This window comes from Myotis myotis, unplaced genomic scaffold, assembly GCF_014108235.1.
Source record: "Myotis myotis isolate mMyoMyo1 unplaced genomic scaffold, mMyoMyo1.p scaffold_m19_p_8, whole genome shotgun sequence".
Taxonomy (NCBI): Eukaryota; Metazoa; Chordata; class Mammalia; order Chiroptera; family Vespertilionidae; genus Myotis; species Myotis myotis.
In genome coordinates, this window is record NW_023416390.1 from 22,836,817 (window position 1) to 22,849,354 (window position 12,538).

General features: G+C 49.2%; 1 protein-coding gene across 1 annotated transcript; it reads left to right on the forward strand.

Moving 5' to 3' along the window:
- Positions 1-517: 517 nt before the first annotated feature.
- On the forward strand, positions 518-3,142 carry INHA (inhibin subunit alpha). The gene is made up of 2 exons (XM_036319328.1): positions 518-862; positions 2,218-3,142. Exons 1-2 carry the CDS (start codon positions 592-594, stop codon positions 3,048-3,050), a joined length of 1,104 nt encoding a protein of 367 aa, XP_036175221.1. The 5' UTR covers positions 518-591; the 3' UTR covers positions 3,051-3,142.
- Positions 3,143-12,538: the final 9,396 nt, after the last annotated feature.

Below are 12,538 nucleotides of genomic sequence, written 5' to 3' on the forward strand. Positions count from 1 at the left end.
ACTGGCTCCTGCAGGCTAAGTTTAGAGCAGGCGGGACCACCTGCCCGCACACTACCCCCGGTTCCAGCCCCAGTCTCAGCCCTTCCTCCAATGCCGGCCCCCCGCAGCAGCTTGTTTGAAAGGGGCCCCAGGAGGTCTGAGGGCTGGCGCACTGTCTCCCTGACAAATGACACTTTTAGGAGCTGGCAGACCCCAGCTCCTAGCCTCCTGCCCCACCTGATGTCACTCCTGTGCTGGGTCTGGGACGTGACCCACATAGTGGGGTGTGTGTGTGTGTGGGGGGGGGGGGGTTGTAAGTGTGGGTCAGGTCACTTAGGGTGAAAACCCTCCCCAGCACCTTCCCCCACATTCCTGGCGGGAATGGGAGATAAGGCTCAGGGCCGCAGACATCTGCGTCAGAGAGAAGGTCTCAATGCCATAGGCAGGGGCAACTCAGACTGCAGGGCGTGGGAAGGCCTGGGGAAGAAGGGTGAGAAGGGTAGAAGAGGGCGGGGGAGGGATGGGGAGGGGACAGTGGGGAGGTTCTGGGCAGACCCTGACAAAGGGGCAGTGATAGGGTGTGGGTTCAGCATTGACAGGGACAGGTGAGCCATGTTGCTACAGCTGCCGCTGCTGCTCCTCTTGCTGGTGGCTCCACAGTGGGGGCATGGCTGCCAAGGGTCAGAACTGGACCGGGAACTTGTCCTGGCCAAAGTGAGGGCCCTGTTCCTGGATGCTTTGGGGGCCCCAGCAGTGAGCGGTGAAGGCGGGGACCCTGGAGGCAGGCGTCTGCCCCGAAGACATGCTGTGGGGGGCATCCTGCGCAGGGGCTCGGAGCCTGAGGAGGAGGATGTCTCCCAGGCCATCCTTTTCCCAGCTGCAGGTAATGAGGATGGGGAGCGGGGCACTTTGAGAAGCAGTGTGGCATATAGCATGGGATTGGAAGGTAGGCAGATCTGGGTTTGAATCCCAGGCCTGCCACTCAACTGGCTTGGCAACGTGGGCCAATGACTGAACCTCCCTGAGCTTCTGTCTCCTCATCTATAAAACGAACGGGTAATGATGCCTACTTCTCAGGATTCAGGGAGACGGTGTATTCTGCGAACGCACCACTCAGAGGAGGAGTTAGGGGGGTTTTCGCCTGGGAGGCCAAGGGTCTCTAGAGACAGAGATATCTGGTGTGGGACCTTTTTTGTCACCTTTCCTCTTATCTCTGTCTTTGCTCCCTGCTCCAAACCTTGTTTCTTTTGCCCCAAGTAGCTGAGTCTTGGGAAGACATCAGGGAGGCAGGAGAAAGAGTCGTTTGGAAACTTTTCTGGGATACTTAGTCGAGCTTCTCTTCAGTTCCTTTCTCACCTTTCCTTGTTCCACTAACTCAGTGAGTAGAGGGCTCCTTTGGGTGGACTTTCTTGGGATCTGGCCCACCTTTCTTTTAGGGAGCACCCCTGCCGCCCTGCTCCTCAGTCCCCATGCAGCACGGTGAGTAGAAGTGTGGCTTTGGGATTGGGCAGAATCCCAGCCTGGCCTCTTAGTAGTTCAATGCCACTTTACCTTTCTAATCCTCGGTTTCTCTACCTGCAAAATGGGTCAATTGTTGTGAGGTTTATAATGAGATAATCCATGTAACGGTATAGCCCCAGTTGCCACTTCCTCAGCTGGTGCTGGTTCGTGCTTGTTTAGTATAGTCTGTGTACCTGTCAGGGTAAGGATGCCAACTGCACTTTCTTAGAAAGAACTTTCCTTTATTCTCAGCTTTCCTTTCTCCTCTTCCTACTCTTTAGACGGTGGACTTATGTTAAAGAATTTATCGTGCAATATTTCTGACATGTAAAAAGATATAAAGTGTAATATAACAAGTGCCTGTGAACGCACCATTCAAGTTGCCATCTCACACTAGCAGATGAACAAAACGTTAAGTCTAAATAACAATTCCAAGTGCTGGTGTAGGTAGAGTGGCAGGGCCTCTTGCACATGGCTGATGGGAATAGAAACTGGTAAAACCACTGTGGAGAGAAGCCGGCAATGTCTTGTATTTTTGAAATCCTTTTATGATGAAATAACAAATGGGGTGCCTTTGTCGGTTCTCCCAAGACTGGGACGAGTCCCTGAGTCTGGCAGACCTCTCAGTGGAGTGCTTGGCAGGCTCCTGAATGGCAGTCGCTTTCCTCCTGTCTAGGAGGAGGGCTCCTGGGCTCTGCCAGTCAGGATTGCCCTTTCTCTACCCTCTGTCTCCTGCAGGTGCCCGCTGTGAGGACCAGCCAGCTGCAGGAGAGCTGGCCCACAAGGCAGAGGAGGGCCTCTTCACATATATGTTCCGACCGTCCCAGCACACACGCAGCCGCCAGGTGACTTCGGCCCAGCTGTGGTTCCACACGGGGCGGGACAGGCGGGGCACAGCAGCCTCCAATAGCTCTGGGCCCCTGCTAGACCTGCTGGCCCTGTCATCTGGGGTTCCCATGGCCGTGCCTATGTCACTGGGCCAGGCACCCCCTCGCTGGGCTGTGCTGCACCTGGCCACCTCCGCCCTCCCTCTGCTGACCCATCCGGTCCTGGTACTCCTACTGCGCTGTCCTCTCTGTTCCTGCTCAGCCCGGCCCGAGACCACGCCCTTCTTGGTGGCCCACACACGGGCCAAGCCGCCCAGTGGAGGAGAAAGAACCCGACGCTCCACTCCCCCGCTGCCCTGGCCTTGGTCGCCCGCTGCACTGCGCCTGCTGCAGAGGCCTCCAGAGGAGCCCGCCGCCCATGCCCACTGCCACAGAGCAGCCCTCAACATCTCCTTCCAGGAGCTGGGCTGGGATCACTGGATCGTACACCCTCCTAGCTTCATCTTCTACTACTGTCATGGTGGCTGTGGGCTGCCTACTCAGCCAGACCTGTCTTTGCCAGTCCCTGGAGCTCCCCCTACTCCTTTCCAGCCCCTTTCTCTGCTGCCAGGGGCCCAGCCCTGCTGTGCTGCTATCCCGGGGACCATGAGGTCCCTACGTGTCCGCACCACCTCAGATGGGGGTTACTCTTTCAAGTATGAGACAGTGCCCAACCTTCTCACGCAGCACTGTGCTTGCATCTAAGGGAGTCCTGCTGGTGGTCAAGCCCTGCCATCACCCCTTCTACTTCTCTGCCTGAGGACTCCCCTCCTCTCCACCCCTGCGACAATAAAGAACCCGGTGCATATTATGTCTATGAGTTGACATTGCATCCTAGGGCTTCTCTGATATGGTCAGGGTGGCGGGGAGATCTGGTCTCTGGGAGCATGGGACTGTGGGATCTCAGGTCGCTCAGCCTCACTTGACCTCAGAGATCTGGGGTTCAAGAGCTGGATTTGGATGCCTATCTGGTGGGAAGCTATACTGCTTGGGGGTGACACAAAGGTGTTCCACGCTCCTGACAGCCACTCTGGAGACAGAACTAGCCCTCATGCCAGTTGGACCTGATATGTCCATCGGGTTGTCTGCCCTGCCACACGTAAAGGCAACTGAGGCACACAGAGTGCCTACCTCTAAGGCGGCCAGAAGCCCCTCCCCTGCCATTCTCTGACTCCGCGATGGAGACCTACCTAAAGGTCAGGTGATTCGTAGAGTGGCCAGAGATCATTAACAGAGGTTCAGAGCTGGTCAGATCTTGGATTTCTCAGGAACTTGGGTGGGACGTGAGGGAAAGATGTGTGTCCGAAAGTTGACAAGGGCAGAGAGGAGGTGCAAAAATGAAGACCTGAGGATTTTAATTTGCTGAGGGCCCTGGAACTCCCTCAAACCTATCATTGGGTCTTGATGTAGCCCTTCGTGAAGCCTGGTTCTTGAAATCATTGGCTCCCTTGATGCACCCTGTGTATCTTTTTTTTTTTTTAATCCCAAATTAAAATGTTTACAAATTTAGAGAGAGGGAAAGGGAGAGAGAGAGAGAGAGGAAGAGAGAAACATTGATGTGAAAGAGAAACATCAATTGGTTGCTTCCCACAGCTACCTCAACCTGGTACAGAACCTACAATCTTGGTATGTGCCAGCCGTGGGCAAACTACGGCCCGTGGGCCGGATCCGGCCCGTTCGGCTGTTCTATCCGGCCCGTGGAGCCGAAAGAGCGGAGGGTTCTCTTGCTCTCCCCTCTGCTCCTTCACCAGCAGCAGTGTTAACATGGCAACGTCGGGAAACACGGCCGCAGCTCCTTCTTCTGAGTCCAGTTTAAGAACCCATTGTGGCCCTCGAGTCAAAAAGTTTGCCCACCCCTGGTATGTGCCCTAACAAGGAATCGAACCTGCAACCTTTTTGGTGTGTAGGATTACACTTCAACCAACTCAGCCACATTGGGCCCGGCCACCCTATGTAGCTTTCTGTTACCCCTTAACTCAGTCCTTAATGCTGGAAGTGTGGAAAGGCCGAGCCCACTGCTGAAAAAATGTGTGATCTCGTGTGAATCTGTGTACACTCTTTGTGTACATGCTGAGTCCAGAGCAGGGTGCAAAGAGCCCCTTTCTTTTCCCATTGGGTCCATTCTGCCTGCCTTAATTGGCCATTGGGATCCCCACCCCCACCCCTTCCTCCCTGCTTTTTTCACTCTTCTCCCCTGGGTCTTGTTATCCTCCTGCCCCCCGACACCCCTTCACTTCCCACCCCTGCTCTGGAAGTCACTGGTTTGGTTCCATCCAGTCTCCCTTTAATGGGGGTATGGATGGGGGAGGGTTGGGGATGCTCAGGTCCCTCAGACTGAAATTCTAGAGCACTTTCTAATGCTGACTGCACAACTGCATGTGTATTTCTCCTAACAGACTGACTCATCAAAGACTCCCTCCTACTAACCCAGCTGAATGGGGTGAGCCAGTAATGCCCAGGAAGGGCATGTGGAGGGAGAGAGCTCCATCGGCACCCTTTGGCTACCACCTTCCCCGTCCTGAGCTGAGCTGAATGAGATACTGTACTGGATGGGAGAGAGTGCAGTCATCAGAACCAGAGGGGTGACAGAGAGGGAGGGAGGGAAACAAGAGCCCATGAGAGTAGCCTTCCCTCGGCCACACTCACACTCTTGCCATAGGCAGGCCCCGTCTCTGTTGACACTGAATCCCAAAGGAAACTGCTGTTGTTCTGGAGAGGAGAGCTGCCTGTCAGAGCTCCCACTCCCAGCACCTTCATGTAGACCCAGCATCGGGGCTCCTGGGTTGCTACTCAGGCAGTGCACTGGGGAGGTGACTGGCTGGGCTGGGCCAGTGCTGGGAATGGGAGATGTGCCTGAAGCCTGCCTGAGCACCACTCTCCCTGTGGCTTCCCTTGCCAGATCCTCCCGGCCTGAGGGGGCCTTTCCCTGGGATCTTCAATCCTCCTACTAGGCTCAGGATCCTTCCTCTTCTTGCTGGGGCCACCTGTGACCCTGTGTTATCTAGACTTTCCTGTCCCAGGAATGTGAATGAGATCCCATGGCTGGGGACACTACTGAAGGGCACAGAGTTCAGCACTAGGTTACTTAGCAGATGGTGTTGCTGGTAAAAATGTTCACGGATCTGAGGCAAAGGGAGAAAAGTGAGTACCACATAGTGTCTTTCAAGGAAGCCAAAGATATTCATTTTATTATTTTTTAAAATCTTTATTGTTGAGAGTATTACAGATGTTCCCCTTTTCTCCCCCAAAAGGTGTTCATTTTAAAGGGCTATCCTTTTTCCTAAAGTTATCATTTCTCTGTGAGTGTGTGTGTGTGTCAAAGTGTTATTTCTTTTATTATATTCAGGTGATGGTAGAAGGTAGTGGGTTTTTGTTTGTTTTAAAGTTTTTTAATTAGCAAAATTAAAACTTGGAAATTCTTATTTGGAGCCTAAGATTTTTCTTTGTAATTTTGCTGATGAAAATGATGAAATTCCCAAATCTGTGAAACCCTGAAATCTGGGAGTCAGTCACTGGTCTGGGCCACCCCTTCCAGGGTCTTAAGGCCTTAGATTCTGCTAACTTAGCAAATCAGGAAGCTACAGCCGCCCCTCCCTAAGAGCGCAGAGAGTGGCTAAAGACATCTTTTGCCCTCACTCCTTGCCATGAGAGTAAGAGCAGTACCTTCAGAGATCCTCTCTGTTCCCAGTGCTAATCATTAGGCACACTTCGAATACTCTTCATTCAGAGTCACTTTGAGTAGAAAACCCAACCCAAACGAGCTTAGATCAAAAATAAAAAATAAAAGTATCACTGGTTCATATCAAGTCTGTGAGCACAGCTGGCCAAAGTATGGCTTGACTCTGGGCCCCAAAGATCCAGCTGTAGGTCTACATCCCCTGGGTCAGCTCTGTCCCAGGTCCATGGTGGCCTGGGCAGGTCCAGCCTCCCATCAATACCCCACTTGGTCTAGCAAGAGGGAGTTCACATACAGAAGTCCCAGAAGGAGTCTTAGCGGCCTGATTGTCCTGATTAGGGTCATGTTCTCCTCCAGGAAGGGTGTCCAAGGGGACAGAATGAGTTAATGACTTAGATTATGTGTCCTACCCCTGCAGCCCAGAGACTAAAGCACAAGGGCTAAATGTGAACAAGGTGATCTCCCCAAAGAAGGGTTTAGTTACTCCCCAAAAGGGGTAGAGGCTAGAGAAAAGTACTGTTGGTTTCTCCTCCAAGTTGTCTCTCACCTCAAGCCCTTTCTCTCTCCCTACATAGACACCAATTTGCCATGTAGGGGCCATTCTTGATTGGGCAATTTAGCAGTCTCTCTAACCAGTCATTCCCTACCCTTCCGTCCAGGGCATGCCCACCTGGCTGCCAGAGGATACTTCTTTTGTGATCATGTCCCTTATGTACACAAAGTTCAATCCACTTTGTGTGGTATTCATGCCCTTTACAACTGACCCTAAACCCATCCTTGCAACCTGATCTTACACCCATTTCTCCCTTCCTCTCCGCACCTAACCACCCACCCAAACTCAAATACATCATGATGTTCTCAAGCTGCCATGTATCTTCAGCATGTCTCCTTTCCCCAGGCAATGCCTTCTTTTTTTAAAAAATTTTATTTTAAAATATTATTTTATTGATTTTTTACAGAGAGGAAGGGAGAGAGATAGAGAGTTAGAAACATCAATCAGCTGCCTCCTGCACACTCCCTACTAGGGATGTGCGGGCAACCAAGGTACATGCCCTTGACCGGAATTGAACCTGGGACCCTTGAGTCCGCAGGCTGACGCTCTATCCACTGAGCCAAACCAGTTAGGGCAGGCAATGCCTCCTTTAAAATCCAACCCTGATGTCATCTCTTCTGTGACTTTCCTTGATCCCCAGATGGTAGAGTCAGCCACTCATTCCTCACTGCTTCCTGGCACATTGCTTTTTAATGCTGATTTAAAAAAAAAAATTACTTGGCCCTCAGCCAGTTTGGCTCAGTGGATAGAGCGTCAGCCTGCAGACGGAAGGGTCCCAGGTTCAATTCCAGTCAAGGGAACATGCCCAGGTTTCGGGCTCGATCCCCAGTAGGAGGCATGCAGGAGGCAGCCAATCAATGATTCTCTCTCATCATTGATGTTTCTATCTCTCTCCCTTCCTCTCTGAAATCAATAAAAAAAAAATAAAAAAAAATAAAAAATGTTACTTGTTTTTTATTTCATACATAGCACACATATACAGTCTAATAGTAAAGATTCAAATATTGAATATATTTGAATTCAAATATAAAAAATATATGAAGTTCCCTTGATTGTTTCTCCCAATTTCCGTCCCTTCCACAAAGGTGAATATCCTGCCAGACCTATTCCTGAGTTTATATACATACATCTATCTTATAGAAATAGTCTTTTTTCCCCCTCATGAATATGATGCAATTCTTTTACTTTATTTCTGAGAGCTTCCTATGACTTTATTTTCCAATCCTACTATTACCTCCCCCCACCCCACTTAGCAACCATACTTCTGCCCCCAAGAAATAAGCTTCTTTTGTTAATCGCATTAGTTATATAACAAAAACGTACACAGCACTTACTGTGCCAGGCATGTTACAACTAAAAGCTCATGCAACTCTCATAGCAACTTATGAGGCAGGCACTGAGATTATTACACCCATTGCACGAATGAAGAAACTGAGGCACAGAGAGATTAATAACTGAAGAGTCAAATCCCTAGTAAGTGGTGGAGCCAGAATTTGAACGTCAGAAGTCTTGTTCCGGCGTCTGTGCACTACAGCTCTACTACATTACCACATCCCCTCTGCCTCTCCTCTGTTCTTCAAGTCTGCCTGCTGGAGAGACAAAACTATTTGTGTCCATTGATAAGAGGGGTGTCCCGGCTCCAGGACACTTGTGCAGACAGCAATCACTTTTTATTTTTGGCAATAATCTTTAATCTGAAATTTCTTATCCTTTTTTTTTTTAAATTCTCAGTGAAAACATTCTTTACTGGTAAGCAGACACTTCAAACTTTTTTTTTTTATTAGATTTGTTGTGCAAAATGACTGACCTCATACATGGCTGTCTAACTGCTTGTTACATAATGTTTTTTGAGCTGATTAAAAGTAACAGTGACTGCAGCAGTAAAAAGAGATTGAGGAAAACAACTCTAAACGAAGCAAAACACGATGTAGCACATGTGAAGGTGTTGCTCATCGCTCCTGGGTGTTTCGCTTCGCTCCTGATGTAAACCTCTATATTTTGGAAGGCTATTATAGACCAACCGGCACTTGTCTTTGTATGCACATCTGTAGGCACTCCACCTAACTGATTTTAAAAATCCTACCAGAGCCTGTGTTTGAGTGTTGGTAGGTGTGGCAGGTGTGGCTCAGTGTTTGAGTGTTGATCTTTGAACCAAGAGGTCCCTGGTTCGATTCCCAATCAGGGCACATACCCGGGTTTCGGCTCGACCCCCATTGGGGGCCATGCAGGAGGCAGCCGATCAATGATTTTCTCTCATTGGTGATGTTCCTATTTCCCTCTCCCTCTCCCTTCCTCTCTGAAATAAATTAAAAAAAAAAAAAAAAGGATGGAAGAAGGAGGGCACAAGCCAAGGAATACATGCAGCCGCTAGAATCTGGAAAGACAAGGAACAAAACAAAAGAGAGGAAAATATTCACAGCACAATTTCCTGAGACGTTAACAATAGGAGGTTTAGCCGTAAACGGATTCACACTCACACGTACTCCCCTTTGTTTGTCCCTTGAGAGACGAGGGGCTGATCATACAGGTAGGAGCATGAACGGGTTGAGAAGCGAATTGTTCAAGATGGCAGATGTTCAAGAACTGAGGTTTTACTGTATTCAATTTGTAATCTGGCACTGGAACCGTCTGCCATAGCACTACCTCTACCATAATTTGCATTATGTTTGTGGTAGGCAGAATAATGGCCCCCTCTCCCTAAAGATGTCTACATCCTAATCCCCAGAACCTGTGAAAATGTTACCTTACCAGGTAAGAGAGATTTAAGATTGTCGATGGAATTAAGGTTGCTAACCTGATAACCTTAAAATAGGGAGATTATCATGGCTTATCCAGGTGGGTCCAATGTAGTCACAAAGGCCCTTAAGAGTGAAGTAGGGAGGCAGAATAGTGTCAGAGTGATGTGATGGGAAAAAGACTTGTCAGCTGGTGGTAGGTGGTTCCAGTTTGACACCAACAGGAATCCCCAATTTAGGGTGTGGTAAAAGAGGAAACTTTATTTAGTGCAAAACAGCTCAATTGTCATACAGCCTCTCACTAGACAGCTCTGCTCCGCTCCATGCTGGTCTGTTCTGGCCTGCACTGTCCCTCCCAGCCCAGTGTTTCAGCTCAGCCAGGAGACAGCAGGCTTCGTGGCAAGGAAAAGTGTGTTCCCAGAGTTAGACAGGAGCTGCCTTGCCTGGCCGTGTGCTCAGTGGTTGAGCATCAACCACAGGAAGCGGCACCTCAATAATTCTCTCATTATTGGTGTTTCTCTCTCTCTCTCCCTCTTCATTCCTCTCTGAAATCAATAATAAAAAACAACAACAACAACAACAAAAAACATAAGAAAAAGAAAGAGGAACTGGCTTATGTAGACAGAAGTCCCTACCCCTGGCCCTTGATTGATTTGTCCTCATGCAAATGAGGGCTCCAAATCCTTATAGTTTGGTCCAAAGGGCAGTGTCCTGATTGGATGGGGAAAGCCTCAGTCCTATTGGTTGAAACCGAATTCCAGGAACTCCTTTTTAAGCGGTGGCTCAGATGGCACAAACACAGTGTGGGCAGGCAGTTCAGTGCGGGCTTCTCCCTCAAGTGCAGTTTGTGTGAGAAGCTCCCATGTGGAAATGACTGCTAGGCTTCGATTTTTACAATTTGAGCCCCGTTAGCCACCCGGATACCCTTTTTAGTTGGTGTCTTTCTCCGGGTTCATGGACTAAATTGGCCATTGTTGGCTGGGAAGTGGGCAGTGTCTCAAGCTGGCAAAGACAAGAAACAGATTCTCCCCTGGATCCTCTAGAAAGAAATGTGGCTCTGCTGACACCTGCATTGTGGCCTAGTGAGATACATTTTAGACTTCTGGCCTTGAGAACTATGGGTCATAAGTGTTCGCTGTTTTAAGCAGCTAAATTGATGTAAGTTCTTGAGATAGCAATAGAAAACAAATACAATGTTGAAATGTGATTGCCGGTGTCTGTCTCTTCCACCACACTGCCAGCTTCTGGAGAACAAGAGCCACACGCTCGTCTCCTTTATTTACCCAGAATCCAGCACAGGTCTGGCACAGTCAGGGCTCAGTAAATATTTGTTGAACGAATGAACGAACGAATGAATGAATGAAAGACTGCTCTAACTTTGAGGTTCTACAGAGGCTCTGGGATTCCAAAGCCGGCTCTGCCTCGCCCTTCCTTCAGCCATGAAGACCCTAAGTCAGCGGTTCTCAACCTGTGGGTCACGATCCCTTTGGCGGTCGAACGACCCTTTCACAGGGGTCGCCTAAGACCATCCTGCATATCAGATATTTACATGACGATTCATAACAGCAGCAACGTTACAGTTATGAAGTAGCAACGAAAATAATTTTATGGTTGGGTCACAACATGAGGAACGGTATTTAAAGGGCCAGAAGGTTGAGAACCACTGCAAGCCCTTTGATCTCACTCTTCTCTTGTTTCCTTTTCCCATTGACCCATGTTTCACACTGCAGGCTTCTCTCTTGCTTTATGGTTCTCAACCTTCCTAATGCCGCGACCCTTTAATACAGTTCCTCATGTTGTGGTGACCCCCAACCATAAAATTATTTTCGTTGCTACTTCATAAATGTAATGTTGCTACTGTTATGAATCGTAATGTAAATATCTGATATGCAGGATGTATTTTCATTGTTCGCGACCCAAAGGTTGAGAACCGCTCACTCCAGCGCTGTAGGCAAGGAAAATTGAGATGGAAAGCACATGTCACATATGTATCTAACTTTGCCAACAGGCCTGCGGGTTATGCCGGAAACAGTGACTTTCTCTTCCTCTCCTCCTGCTTTCCTTTCTCCCCGTGGATGCCTCCACTCACACTTCCTATCAGGCGTTCACTCCTTCCCCACGTGCTTGCATGGGGAATGTAGGCTTCACCTCATCTCTTCCTTTCTGGGTTCTGAATGAGGCACAGGGTCCCTATCTTTCTTATGGCCCTTCGTAACCCCCTTCTCAGATGAATTCACAGGCTTTTAGGATAGACAATGAAAAGAATTAAAGGCACTCTCAGGTGACCTGTTTACGATAAAGCCACTCAGAGAATCCCTCACTGTATTTTCTGCAGAAGTGCAAAGTCCAGTCAGGCTGGGTGACCAGAGTTGCTGCTGGGTCACTGGAATATTATTTTCTTGCTTCCTTTCAGTCAGCCATTCTCAAGCCCTGGCTTCTCTGATTTCACATGAAGCTTGGCTTCTGCCTCTTTGGCATTCTCTCCGTGTGCCTGGTTGTCCTGGAACCAGGCTCTGATGGGCTTGCTTGGTAGTGGTCCAATGCAGAGTTCTTATGCTAGACTTCCTCCAATGCTGCTTATTTGTCCCGAATGTTTGATTTTTTGTGACCGTGTACATTCCTAGTGTCTTTTGTGGCTGAATGGGCCAAGGGACACAATGTGTGGTAACTTATGTAGAAAGAACTGCGTCTGACCACTCAATGCTGGGGCCTTGGGCACCAGGCACAAAGACTCTAGTGTAGGTAATAATCACACCTCTTCATTCTTTTCCATTTGCCCCACCCCCCATCCCAACTCCATGAAGAGACCTAGTTGATGAAACAAGTAAATCGTACAATTTCACCCTCCCACCCACAACACAATTTCAAGTGTAAAAATGTTCATTTCTGAGGAATCCTTAGATCTCAGGCATCTGATCTGCTGCAGGAGGCTGTGGCACCGGAGTGGTGAGGTCTAGATCCAGGACATGTCTAGCTCATATCTTACAGATGAACTAGGCAACCGTCCAGGGCATTGCATGCTCCAGGGTAACTGAAACAAGCAGGCTTGTTTCAAACAGACCAGGACCCTGAAGTCTGTATTCTCAGGTCGCTGATTTTGCTATTCTTGTATGAAGATGCCCTCTCCTTCTTTCTTCCCGTCCATGCTGCCTAAGCTAGTGGCCAGCACACCTTTCCTTACCCCTTTGGTCATACACATTGTGCAGAGGCTACCCCAGTGAACTTAGGA

Coding starts and splice junctions, on each gene's coding strand:
- INHA (XM_036319328.1), top strand. CDS start 592: ATGTTGCTACAGCTGCCGCTGCTGCTCCTCTTGCTGGTGGCTCCACAG. Junction 863..2,217: donor CATCCTTTTCCCAGCTGCAG/GTAATGAGGATG, acceptor TGTCTCCTGCAG/GTGCCCGCTGTGAGGACCAG.